The 13,043-nt window shown below is 37.5% G+C and overlaps 1 protein-coding gene across 1 annotated transcript in view; it reads left to right on the top strand.

Moving 5' to 3' along the window:
- Positions 1-2,694: 2,694 nt before the first annotated feature.
- Positions 2,695-13,043, top strand: part of si (sucrase-isomaltase) — a 94,939-nt gene continuing 84,590 nt past the window's right edge. The window contains exons 1-6 of the mRNA XM_066684584.1: positions 2,695-2,790; positions 5,402-5,525; positions 7,262-7,335; positions 7,982-8,099; positions 8,299-8,408; positions 9,351-9,502. Coding sequence (XP_066540681.1) covers positions 5,402-5,525; positions 7,262-7,335; positions 7,982-8,099; positions 8,299-8,408; positions 9,351-9,502 — 578 coding nt within the window. The 5' untranslated portion in view covers positions 2,695-2,790. The remainder of the gene's footprint in view (positions 2,791-5,401; positions 5,526-7,261; positions 7,336-7,981; positions 8,100-8,298; positions 8,409-9,350; positions 9,503-13,043) is intronic.

Raw genomic sequence — 13,043 nt, 5'->3', positions numbered from 1 at the left:
GTCACCCGGAGCGGGAATCGAACCCACAACCTCCAGGCCCCTGGAGCTGTGTGACTGCGACACTACCTGCTGCGCCACCGTGCCTGATTGTAAAACAGCTGCACTTTATAGCCATTAAATGGCTCGCAATTATGTCCTTACACTTTACTTAGCAGTCTGTAATAAACCCAGTCTCTAAGTTGTCGGATATATTCAGCTATCAGCCACAACATTACAACCACAGACAGGTGATGTGAATAACATAGATTACCTCATTTAAAACTAACTCCAGTGTCCCTGGGTCTTAGGTCCAATCCTGCATAGTGACACTGTCTGTGAGGAGGTGTGTCCTTCTGTGTGCTCATAGATGTGTATGGAGAGTGATAGCTAACCCATCTAGTCCGATTCATCAGAAGAGTTTCTGTAGCATAAACCGCTGAAAAGTTGATGCTGGCTCTGACTGAAAGTTCTCAGAACATTGCAGTGCATTGCAGCTTGCTGTCTATGGAGCTGTGTAGAAGTAGACCAGTCATAGTGCCCATGCTGGTTCCTGTCCACAACCAAAAGCTCCTTCTCTGCTTCAGACCTGCCCCATGGAGCTGTGGAAAACATTGACCTGGTCTGATGAGTCATGATAGCCTTTACATCATGTGGATGTAGGTCACGAAGAAAGAGATGGCACCAGGATGAACTATGGGAGAGAAGCAAGATGATGGAAGCAGTGTGATGCTCTGGGCAGTGCTCTGTTGGGGAATTTCATCAAGCATTGATGAGATGTGCAAGCTTGATCCCATGATCCACTTTCGTTTGATGTTATAGAAATAACTAGAAATAATAGCATAGTACATCAGAGTAGAATTATCAGTTTCATTCTCATAATGAGAAAAAAAAGCTTCAATGAGTGTCAGATATTAGTTTTCAGTGGAAATGTCTTATTTCAGAATTAATGCAGCACAAATAATAATAATAAAAAATCTATAATTTGATACTAAGCCTGGTATGTTTTAAGTGGCTTTATTGAGCAGCTGTATTCAAACAAATTGAATATAAAATCAATAGATAAACTAATTCAATAATAATACGACGCAGAAAAGCAATTCAGTAGTTTCTTGTTGATGGAAAGGAAGCTTCGCCTCTGTGTAGAAAAAAAAAAAAAGATAAAATCTGTACCTTTCTAAAGACTCTGAATCATTCAGGTTTTGCCCGTTTAACTCTTATTGTTTATAGTTGTGTAAATCCAAATATACAGGCTATAACTCTATTAAGATATTGTTTCCCTTGAACAGGCCACTTCAGCGACTAATGAAACCAAATCAGCTGCTGTACTGAAGTAGGCTCCAATTGCATCAGCTTAATAATGGATTATTTAAATAAGTGCCTTTAATAATACAAATTCTTGGCTTAAAATTCTGCCTTTCTTAGCTGATATTTGTGCTTTCATTTACTTATAAAACTGTTAAAATACTGAACACTGACTCGTTCGTGAGCACTATGCTGATGGACACTAATGCAATGCGAAGCATAAAGTGGGAGTTACTCACAGCTGACAAATTCTTATAATATTTTGGACATCGACACAATTACAGTGGTGAGGAAAGGAGGAAATCTGGCGTATATATGTGATCAAGTCCTGAATTTTAAAAGAAAGAAAGAAAAATGACAGTATCTATTAGTTTTTAATGGATCTGTTTTACAGAAAAGATCTCTTGATATAAACACCGGAGAGGCAGCTTGCAATGAGGTGTGTTATCACAGCAGTGCTTCATAACTTCCTGTGTGAAACTGTGTAATATGTTTATAGTTTGTGCACTGACCAGCAAAACACATACTATTAAGAAAAGTGACTGGTGTTTTACGTTACTGTATTAATGTGTAGTACATTGGGTTGATGCCTTTTCCTGGGCTTGAATGAGGTGCATAATTAAAAAGTTAAATGCGAATAAAGTCATTCAGAGTGGCTTGGTGTATATTGCATCATTGTTGAATCACAGGGTGGTGACAGAAGCAGAAGTTTGAAGACGTCCAGAGACCATGACACGAAATGACTGGCATTTACCTGATGATTGAGAGTGAGACATTTGCTTTAGTGCTTCATGGTAGAGTGTATTTATACACGACACAGTGGTCTTTTATATATTGGTCTGTATAGCGATGCATGCAAGGCATTGCAAGGAAAACAGTCCACAAAGAAAACATCATTTGTGATTCATCCCCATTTTACTGTCATTAATTAACTAGAGGCAAGTAGATATGCACTTCGAGAAGTATTTGCCCAGAATTGTGCAACACTAGAGGAGGTCACCATTAGTCTATAGTTCCAGTGTATTTCCCAAGAAGTTGTGAAGTATCTTCAGCTGAAAGACTTACACTTGCCAAATCAATGCAGATGCTTAGTCATACCCTGTCAGTGGGAGAGTGAGAGACACTTCAGGAAAAAGTGGTGGGGTGTTAATGTTTTACCAGTGTGTGTCGGTTTTAGGTGCAGTTTAAACTTGGAAATGGAGACAAGCTGTATTCCAACCTTTAATCACATCTGCTTATCATTCATAACTCACATGGGATGATGTTACAAACAAACACACATTGACACTCTCAACAACACCCCCTGTACATGCTTGCACACACACACACACACACACACACACACACACTATGATTGCATCACTCCTTACTTAAGAGAAGGAGGTACATTGTATGAGCAACATAAAACCAAGAGAAACTTTCAAAACAATCACTGTCCCTTCTTGGATAGTTTAGCTTTGACCTCGGCTAGGATTTTACCAGCACAGCAAGAGGAGCAGCTGCAGCAGGGTTTGTACCAATTTTGCATTTTATAACAATTCTAACAATATATAGTTTTTTCAGCAATTTTTACTATTTTTTTATTATATATATTTTTTATTTTTTGCACAGATTAACAGTTCATAAACCCTGGGATTAAACTGATACAAACGTGTTGTTTTATTATTTTTATTAGTATTAATTCAACACTAAAAGAACACTTTATGAAATAATAAAGTTCTTTCAACAGAATAATTAAAAACAGGTTTGTATATATAAACCTGATTGACAGTAATATTATATTTTATTAAGTATATGTTTCTTCAGCTTCCAAGTATTCAATTTATGACATTTTAAATATTATTATTATTATTATTGCCCTGTGAAGGACTGGCGCCCCCTCCAGGGTGTATTCCCACCTTGCGCCCAATGATTCCAGGTAGGCTCTGGACCCACCGTGACCCTGAATTGGATAAGGGTTACAGATAATGAATGAATGAATGAATTATTATTATTATTATTATTATTATTATTATATCTCCAGACCAGAAAGAAGCATGTCTACACTCTGTGTATGCCTTTAAGAAAAGTGTCAGGTTGGTTTTGTCTTCCGCAAACATAAAACACTCTTTGTTTCTTCAGTGGTAGATGCCCTACGTTTGCCTTCCAACTGTTGTCTCTTTTGAAGACAATTTAAAGATTGATGATATTTAATTTAGCTGAAATGACCTCAAACCACTTAGCCAGGTCACCATCCTTCCATCCTCCTGAGGAAAACCTGACCTTTTTTTGCAAAACAAAACACTTCAGCCTACAGTTATGAAAAAAAAAAAATTGACTCTACCTCTTATCCACGGACATAAAAAAGTGGCGAGAAAAGAGAAGAGACAGAAAGAAAGTGAGCGAGTGTAGATTGCATTCTCTATGTTCTCCGGGCTGATTTCTCACAGAAAGCATGATAAATTGAGGATGGATTGGCTGAAGGGAATACTGTTACGGATGCAGTCGGAAGTTGTTTTTATGTCCGTGAAACCAGCTTCCTACATCTTAGAAAAAAAGAAGGGAATAAAAGATAGGAGCAGAGAACTGAATCGAAAAGAAAGTCATGATGGTCAGTGTACAAGGCAAATAAACCTGATTCCAAGCTTGACTCTGAAATAAAACCTGAGTAATAGTCCTCACTTTTGCATGACTTTGCAGATGTACAGCAATTCTACAATTAATTTGTATTAACTCCACTTTCCTTAGAGATTGTGTAGCTCTTTAGTTACTGTCAGCAGTCCATCAGTTGACCAGCATACTTTATTAGCCCCCTTTCACCCTGCACCACCAAAATCAGGTATTATTGGTCCACTCATTGTCCACTCTGTTAGAAGTCACGGTTCACTTTGTAGAAGTCAGAAACTGTAGCTTATCTGTTGCTACATATTTATTTAGAGGATTAGTAGTGATCCTCTAGTCCTTCATCAGTAGCCACTGGACTCTGCCCACAGAACGCTGTTGGTTAGATATTTTTGGTTGGTGGAATATTCTCAGTCCAGCAGTGACACTAAGGGGTTTAAAAACTCCAGGAGCAGTGCTGTGCCTGATCCATTTTTACCATTCCAAGACATATTAACACATTAGCACACAGTAGTACTTGCTATTTAAAGTACCTGCTACTTACAGTATGTATCTGTAGATCTAAAGTGCCTCTGGAACTATGATCAACTGGAACTGATCAAATGGACAATGAGTGTAGAAAAAAAAAAGATATTATGAATGTTTTGGCTGTGTATAGTTATCACTGTTAGTATTGACATTAACATTGGGTTAAATAAAGATCACTAAATTGTTTTTGAGGTTAACATGTTGAGTCTCGTGCAATGTGAACAGAAACAAAATGAACAAAGCTACATGCCACAATTACAGCTATCAAATTTGCGTTTAGTAGCTTGTGCAGTCTCTGTTTTCCAAAATAAGAGCAAATCTTTGGTCAGAGTTGGGTTAGGACACTTGATGGGATTAAAGAATACAACAAAAAGTATTTAAGTGAATTCCTTAATATAGAGCCACAGGATTCCTCCTTTACACGGAAGTTTTCAACAAGTTCCAGGCCAGACTGGGATGACCATGTCAAAAGTTCACTCTTGTGGTCATTGAGGCATACTTTTGTACAACAATCCAACATGATTCCCAGCATTCCTTAAAAAACCACAGACTTTCCCCCACATAACAGTAATCAAGAGATTATTTTGTGTTTAACTCTGCTACTATTCACACCAAACCCACCTAGTGTCGATTATCACAAAGCTCATGACCAGCTTCAAATAACGTTTATGAACGTTTGCACATGAATGCCTCATTTCGTGTGTTCTTTAACCTTTCTTGTGTAAATGGTATGGTGTAAAAAAATAAAATAAAAATACTGTCTATAAAAATGCTTATACTGTTTGTCATTGTAGATATGTTCGTATACCTTTAAATATTCAGAATGAATCTGAACCTTCTGTTCAAAGTTAAAAGACATTTTCTACCTTCTTCCATACATTTCCTATAGTGTTCATGATGTATAACACATATAGGACATATGATCACGTCTTGCCTGTAAGATCCCATATCCTGACGCTCTGCTAAACAAGTGTATGTGTGTATGTTTAAGATGGGGAAGCGGAAGTTCTCCGGGTTGGAGATCTCCTTGATGGTGATGTTTGTCCTGATTGGGATTGTCGCTATAGCTCTGGTTGTCCTTTTAGCCACTCAAGGAGATGCTGTTGTCAAAGAAGGTGAGTGTCCAATGTTTCCTCGCAATTTACTGTATCTTTAAATGTAACCTTATCTGACTCACAACACACACAGACAAGTGCACTGAGTTATTATTCCCTCAACCATAATCCAAAGTCACCTACCCGAGTCTCCCGGCCAGTTCTCCATTTCCTTCTTTAACCCTTATAAGTCTAGGGCTGCTTTGTTTGGTTTGATGTTCATTTATATTGTACGGTTCTTTGTTTATTTTACTATAACACTGATGCTAATCCATGCACATTTATAGGATGTCAGTGACAGAAAAGCAGTAATTAAATATCTCGTCTTCTACCTTTAAATATAGATTTAGCATGTGTTAATAGTTTTGAATCGGCATTTTTTTTCGTACATTTTTTATCACTTGTTTAAGTAATCTGAAAGTAAGGAATTATCCTAGGAGGTTTACAAATAGGTCTAAAAACCCCTGCATGACCCCCTATAATACAACATTGGTGCAGGCAAGCCATATAGGGCCGAAACTTCCTCGGGAGAAGTATTTTCCTTTTGCCTCCGAAACAAAACAAGTTGAAAGACTGGGGAAAATACAGGGCTTTGATGTTCTATCAAAGCATGAAGCATATGTCTAGCCTGCCTGTCATCAAGGACACTAAATGAAGTGGGACACCCAAAAGCAATACGGTTCACAGGCACATAGAGACAGCCCTGGGATTCATACAGGCACAAAAACTCATACTGGCTTGTTCCAGAAAATAGACAGACGCCTTTATTATGACAGCTGTCAGTCTCAATCATAATTTCAAGCTGTGATATTGGTCAAGCTTGCTGTATTTAAGCCTACAAAAACTGTGCGATTGGTGGGAGGGGTGCTGCACCATTGCTGTGAACAACCTTGGTCTGCCTGGAACAACTGTGATACAAGACCACACTCTGAGTAGGCTAAGGTCACACAGATTTATTTAAGGGATTTGCTTGCTTCCCTTTTTAGTATGTTGAAAAAAAGAGAATATTTTCCCCCCTTTTAGGCAAGACAAATGTCGCTTTACCCAAATGAGTCAAAGACCAAAAAAAGCTCATAGCTGAAGGGCTGGCTGAGCCTCCTAAGGAAAATAGATAGGAAATTATCAGCCTTGTATTTCACACTAGATGATCCGTACAGAACTGCAGTCTGTTCCAGTCTGTTTACTCAAGCTTTACTGACTTACTGTGTGTTGTGTGCGGAAATACAAAGTCTTCTAGTGTACAAAAATCTCCCTAGACATCCAACTCATACAGTGAGGCTATTGTATAAGTTATTGGCTCCATTTATTTATTTGTTTATTGTTTGTTTTTGGTTTGTTGTCTTTTGCATGTATGTTTTTATGAACACTGTATCATTGTTATTGTTATAAAGACTTTAATCACCATTTTTATCAACTGTCTTCACATTGTTTTCTTCTTCTGTTGTGGTAACATTGTAAAGATCCAAGGTTTTATCTGGACAGCAGTGATATGAAAGAGTATCTAGTAGAATGCACTAAATAAATATTTAACAACAACGTTTGCTGCAGTCGTCAAAAACCTAGGGGATGAAACATAAGTAAAACATAACAACTTAGGTTCAATAAGAAGTTTATATAATAAACACACATGTAAACATTGTCTGAAGTGATAGTTTTTTTCTTAAAGGAAAGTGACAAAGCTTATTTTATACACAGGAATGCTGTTTCTGTAAATAAATATCCTCACACTCTTTGATTCTCTGCCTTTTGATGGACAGCGTCAGAGCCAGTATGTCCGAACATTGTGGTGGGAGAAAGAGTGGACTGTCATCCTGAACCTGGTGCCTCTCAGGTAAAAAAAAAAAAAAAAAAAAAAAATAATAATAATAATAAACAATAATATAATAATAATATGATAATAAAAAAATAAATAATCCTACAAAGATTAAAACTCCATCCTCTAACTACTGTTAGAAAGTAATTTTATAAGATGTTTTCTTAATTAAAATGTGATTAAATAAGAAAAAATAAACATGAAAAGTTGCAAAACAGTTCCATACAACACTGGATTTCTATCATTTTTAGGACTATTTAATCTGCAAATAATTATTTCACACATGGTCCTTTAATGTATCCAGTCACTACTTGGTGCACCTAGCTTATACTCCCACAAAAGATCAAATTTATCCAATTTATCCAAGATCCATTTTTTGGACTGTGTAGTGCTGGCTATAACTCCATCTGAGCCATGGTGGTAGTATGAGAAGAGACTGTATGAGTGAAGGAGGAGGAAGAGGTCTTGCAATGGACCTATGGGGCTTTTCCTTTAATATTTTATGAATGCCATGGTTTTAAGAAGAAATGATGATTGAACTGTATCTACAAAGAGTAGTTTCTGGTCGCCAGAATATGCAAAATTCAACTCTTGTGCTACAAACTAAACCAGGACTAATTAGTGTTTGTAAATAAGGCCTATATGAAATCTTCTACCCCTTCAGCAAAGATGCTTGCAGAGGTCCTGCTGCTGGGCACCAGTGGACAATAACAATGTCCCTTGGTGCTACTTCTCCACAAACCACGGCTACACTGTGGTCAGCAAGAACGATCAAATTAACAGTGAGTTCAGTGCATTCTTAAGAACCTTTTACAGAAAAACACATGCTATTTTACATTTATTGGATGGAAACAGTTTATTGGCTTTTTCTTTCTGGCTTTCAATCAGCTTTATCTGCATTGTTTTTAATGGTACTGCTTGAACATATTTCTATAAAATGTATGTATAGGAGGGCTTTGAAATGCCTGTTATATTCTGCAGAAATCGAAGCCAGGCTGAAAAGAATGGACTCCCCCTCCCTGTATGGGGCAGACATTGTGGAGCTGTCCTTCACTGCTGAAATGCAGACAGAAAATCGCCTTCAATTCAAGGTGTGTTTGTCGGTCTCTCTCTCTTTCTCACTCTCTCTCTCTCTCTCTCTCTCTCTCTCTCTCTCTCACACACACACACACACACACACACATACACACACACACAATTACACACACAAAGTGTGCACAGAGGTAGAAAACGGTGGTTAAAATTGTATGTAATCCATTGCAGAATACTCCTTACTTGCTTCAGATTTAATTATTAGCTGAAAAAAAAACAATAGCAAGTGCTTTGACCTCCCTGTTGTTTTTAATTATTATTAATTTGTGGATTATTTTCTATTCTGTTGCATTAACTACAAGTTCTATCATTAGTAAAGTGACCATTACAAATCTTATGTATAAATTTGAAGTTAAAAATAAAGCAGATATTTTTGTAATGTAATTATTAACAGTGTGCAACAGGTAGTGTCACTGTCACACAGCTCCAGGGTCCTAGGGTAATGAGTTCGAGCCCCACTCCTCTGTGAGGAGTTTTCCTGTGTCTGCGTGGGTTTCCTCCGGGAGCTCCGGTTTCTTCCCACGGTCTAAAAACACACGTTGGTAGGTGGATTGGCGACTCAAAAGTGTCAATAAGTGTGAGGGTGCGTACCATCCGAAGGACTGGCGTCCCCTCTGGGGTGTATTCCCACTTTGCGCCCAGTGATTCCAGGCAGGCTCTGGACCAACCGTGACCCTGAACTGGATAAGCGCTTACAGACAATGAATGTTTAACAGCTCATTGTTCAGTGGGACACAGTTGGATTAGTGAATAACTACAGCAGGGGACATTGTATTTGATCAAAATCATGTATTTGTGTCTGTCAACACAGTTCAACAACGGTAACAGGTCTTTGGCTATGGGTAATACCTTGTTTACACAGAACCAAAAAGACTTTGACTTACTCCAGGAAACAAATACAACCCATGCCATAAAATCATAAGTCTGTTTTCTTTCTCCAGATCACAGATGCCAACAAGCCCAGGTTTGAAATACCTCACGACCACATCAAATCATTGGTCAGCTCCCGTAAGGGGCCCCTCAACTATGAACTAGAACTCGTCCAAAATCCGTTTGGAGTCCGAGTCTACAGAGCATCCACACGAAAAATCCTGTAAGTCCTTTTTCACCTGTTAAACCTGTTTCTGAATATGTCTTCAGTCAAAAATGTTCTTCACCACTTACTTGCTTTGTGCCATTTTCTCAGACAAATAATAAACTCAGTTTATTACGAAGAATATATCCCTCATCTCTAGGCTTTATTCTTTTCAAGAAAATGTCTGTGTCTACCTTTCAATTCCTATCTCCACAATAACAACATAAATTAACTTAGAACTTATTAGACATTAGTTTTATAACTTTTACTAACTGTTTTATCCAAGTTTTATTAAATTTTTTTGTCCTTGTAATGTAATTAAAAAAAATATTTTTAGTTAATGATGCCTTTAACCTACAGAACTGAAATCTATACTGACATTATAAGAAAATTCTAAAGAACTAGGACTTAAATGCACTAATGTTCATATAAATGACTTACAAAACTAATGTCTATTCCACTAATATAGGGATGGGTAACATTATATTTATAATTATTTTGATAGATTATATCAAATTATGTTACAAGGTGTTGTGCGAGGCATTTTGTGGATATTGTCAGTACCATAATGGGGTATATATTTCCCCTTATCCACAAGTTTACACAGTTCCCTGGGGGACTTAATAAAATGTTTGTTACATGCTTTGGTCAAAATACCACTAGGATCAAACACCACAGCACAGTTCTACTCTTATCTGAACAGCCCTGTTCAGAGCAGCCTATTTCAGCACCTTTTTTCACACACAGATCATCCCAACTAAAGCATTAAACAAAGTTGGTTTAGCTTGGTTATCTTTCTTCTCCTCTCTAGTTCTCATCCTTTTCTCATTTTTGCCTTTTTATCTTGGTTTTCTTATTTCTCAACTCTCCTCTTGTCGGTTTCACAGGGTCTGTTAGTTCTAAAAAAAGTGATTTTCTTCTCCCTAATATGTCCTTTGTAAAGCACAGTGATCAGTTGCATGTTAGAAAGCGAGTATAATTGGACCTATACATGGAACAATGCATAAAATGGTTGTATTCGTAGTTTTCATATTTTCTGTGGCATTTTTATGGGTAATATTTTTGTCTGTTTCAAGTCTTCAATCTTCTGTATATTGAGTATTGAGAAAAGGTCTTCAAACAACAATCCCTAGACAAATAGCATAACCCGGCGAACTTGGGGGTGAAAGACTAGTACAAAAATGCATGTAGTATATGATTAATTACGCTATAATAAGCCTAGAATTTAAAATTTAGATGGGGAACAATTTAAATGTACTTTTGAAACTTTACCAAATGCTCCCTTTGTTGATGATTCCCCATCTCTTTCCCTGTCACTATAAATCGTATGTCTTCGTGTTTGTAATTTTTATTTTGCTGTTGTCTTGTCGCACTTGCTCTTCTTGTTGACAGGCGGAACCCTTTCACCCTTCGTCATTCCTGATTTCCAGCTCATGAGAACACAGATCAAGTGTTTAGATCATTCCTGAATCACCGTGAATCACTGCTTATGACTACTATATGTCAAGAGAAGAAATAATAATAACAGTACTTAGCTGACATTAATGTCATATTGCATTTCATCTCTGTGTAGGCTCGTATTTTTCCTGCAGTGAGCTCATTATTATGCATTATTTTAAAATAATGGCATGATTTGTTTGGACTGTGGGGTGTCAGTCATTCTCAGGCAGAGAGACAGTCTGATTATAGCCGTGTCAGTCACACACAGCAAGATACACGGCTATTAGACAGAGTCAATGCTTCCAAAAACCAAGCGGCACCATTACTCATTATTAACCTGCTCTTTGCACACTTTTTCAGTGCTGTAGTGTTCATACAGCCACCTTAATTCAGTGTAAATGTGAGGTTACCCTGATTAGGCTGTGGAAATACTTTGGGACTTTGAAAGATTACATCTCATCATCCTTCTCCTTCAGCTCTTCGTCACGCTCTACTCCCATGCCTTTTGACACGCAGGGTTAATGGCAGGGAACACCGCCTCTCTGTACTTATGAGCTTATGAATTTTTATGATTTTAATGACTGCTCGTGATTATTGCACCAATCAAATGATTACAGCTCTGCATGTGAAATTCTTTGGAATTTGTACTGACAAATGGCATGTAGTCCACACGTTTCTATCAAGACTATCTTAATCTTATCTAATATGATTGTGCATATTTACTTGGTCAGTTTAGAGGAAAACAGAATCATGCGGACGCCAAATTTACTGACAGTGCCAGCTTAGAAAGTCGATGTAAATGGTTTTGGAACATTTCCAAGACTGAAAGAAAGCTGGATTATTGCCTTGTAGCAATCTAGTATGCACTGTTTAGACAAGAAAAAAAAATTACACCACAACACTCCAGCCTCTCTTCTGTATTTACACTGTACTTTTACTATTTTGATGATCTAGCTTTTCAAAGGTTGTTTAAGATCACACGTTTGACCATGGTGCCATGGGCCTGTGAACACAGTGCTCAGCAGAGTTCCTCATTTCCTGACTTCAACACATTTTGACATTAGTTTGGTCGAGAAGTGAAAAAAAAAAAAAATATATATATATATATATATATATATGGCATACAATGGTTTTAAAATGACAAATTCTAGTTCAATATATCAATCACGAAAATGGCTATCGTGTCAAGCTTACAGGGGTTAGACAATGAAACTGAAACACCTGTCATTGTAGTGTGGGATGTTTCTTGGCTAAATTGGAGCAGCCTGGTGGACAATCTTCATTAACTGCACATTGCACCAGTAAGACCATGTGCATCCAATGGTTCAAACATTGTGTCCTGAAGGTGGTGCCGTGTATCAGGATGACAATGCACCAATACACACAGCAAGACTGGTGAAAGACTGGTTTGATGAACATGAAAGTGAAGTTGAACATCTCCCATGGCCTGCACAGTCACCAGATCTAAATATTATTGAGCCACTTTGGGGTGTTTTGGAGGAGCGAGTCAGGAAACGTTTTCCTCCATCAGCATCACGTAGAGACCTGGCCACTATCCTGCAAGAAGAATGGCTTCAAATCCCTCTGACCACTGTGCAGGACTTGTATATGTCATTCCCAAGATGAACTGACGATGTATCGGCCGCAAAAGGAGGCCCTACACCGTACTAATAAATTACTGTGGTCTAAAACCAGGTGTTTCACTTTCATTGTCCAACCCCTGTATATAAAGGAAATGTGAGAGGAAATATATCATTGCTGTCCAATTAAAAACAGGTATCTCCCATAATAGTAACTTTACAGGAGGAGGAAATAACCTGCTTAACTTTCAGTAGAAGTGAATGTGAAAGTAATTTTGAAGCATTTCTACTGGTCCATTCATCATGAAATTTGAACATTATGTGAAGAATTGCTATGTTCAAAGGATGTAGTAAACCAAAAAAACGACACAAATGGAGATAAATGTTTGTGACGATATGCAAAGTATTAGTTCATAAATATTTAAAGGTTCGGATGTGTTACAAACTAATTGAAACGTATTTAAACGTATATAAATCAGACCTTAACATGTACAGGTTCAAAAGAAAAGAAAGAAAGAGTTATGCCCAGAATTCTGATG

This window comes from Hoplias malabaricus, chromosome 11, assembly GCF_029633855.1.
Source record: "Hoplias malabaricus isolate fHopMal1 chromosome 11, fHopMal1.hap1, whole genome shotgun sequence".
In the NCBI taxonomy this organism is placed as follows: Eukaryota; Metazoa; Chordata; class Actinopteri; order Characiformes; family Erythrinidae; genus Hoplias; species Hoplias malabaricus.
Note: the sequence above shows the minus strand (reverse complement) of the source record. Positions and strands in the feature narration are given on the sequence as shown.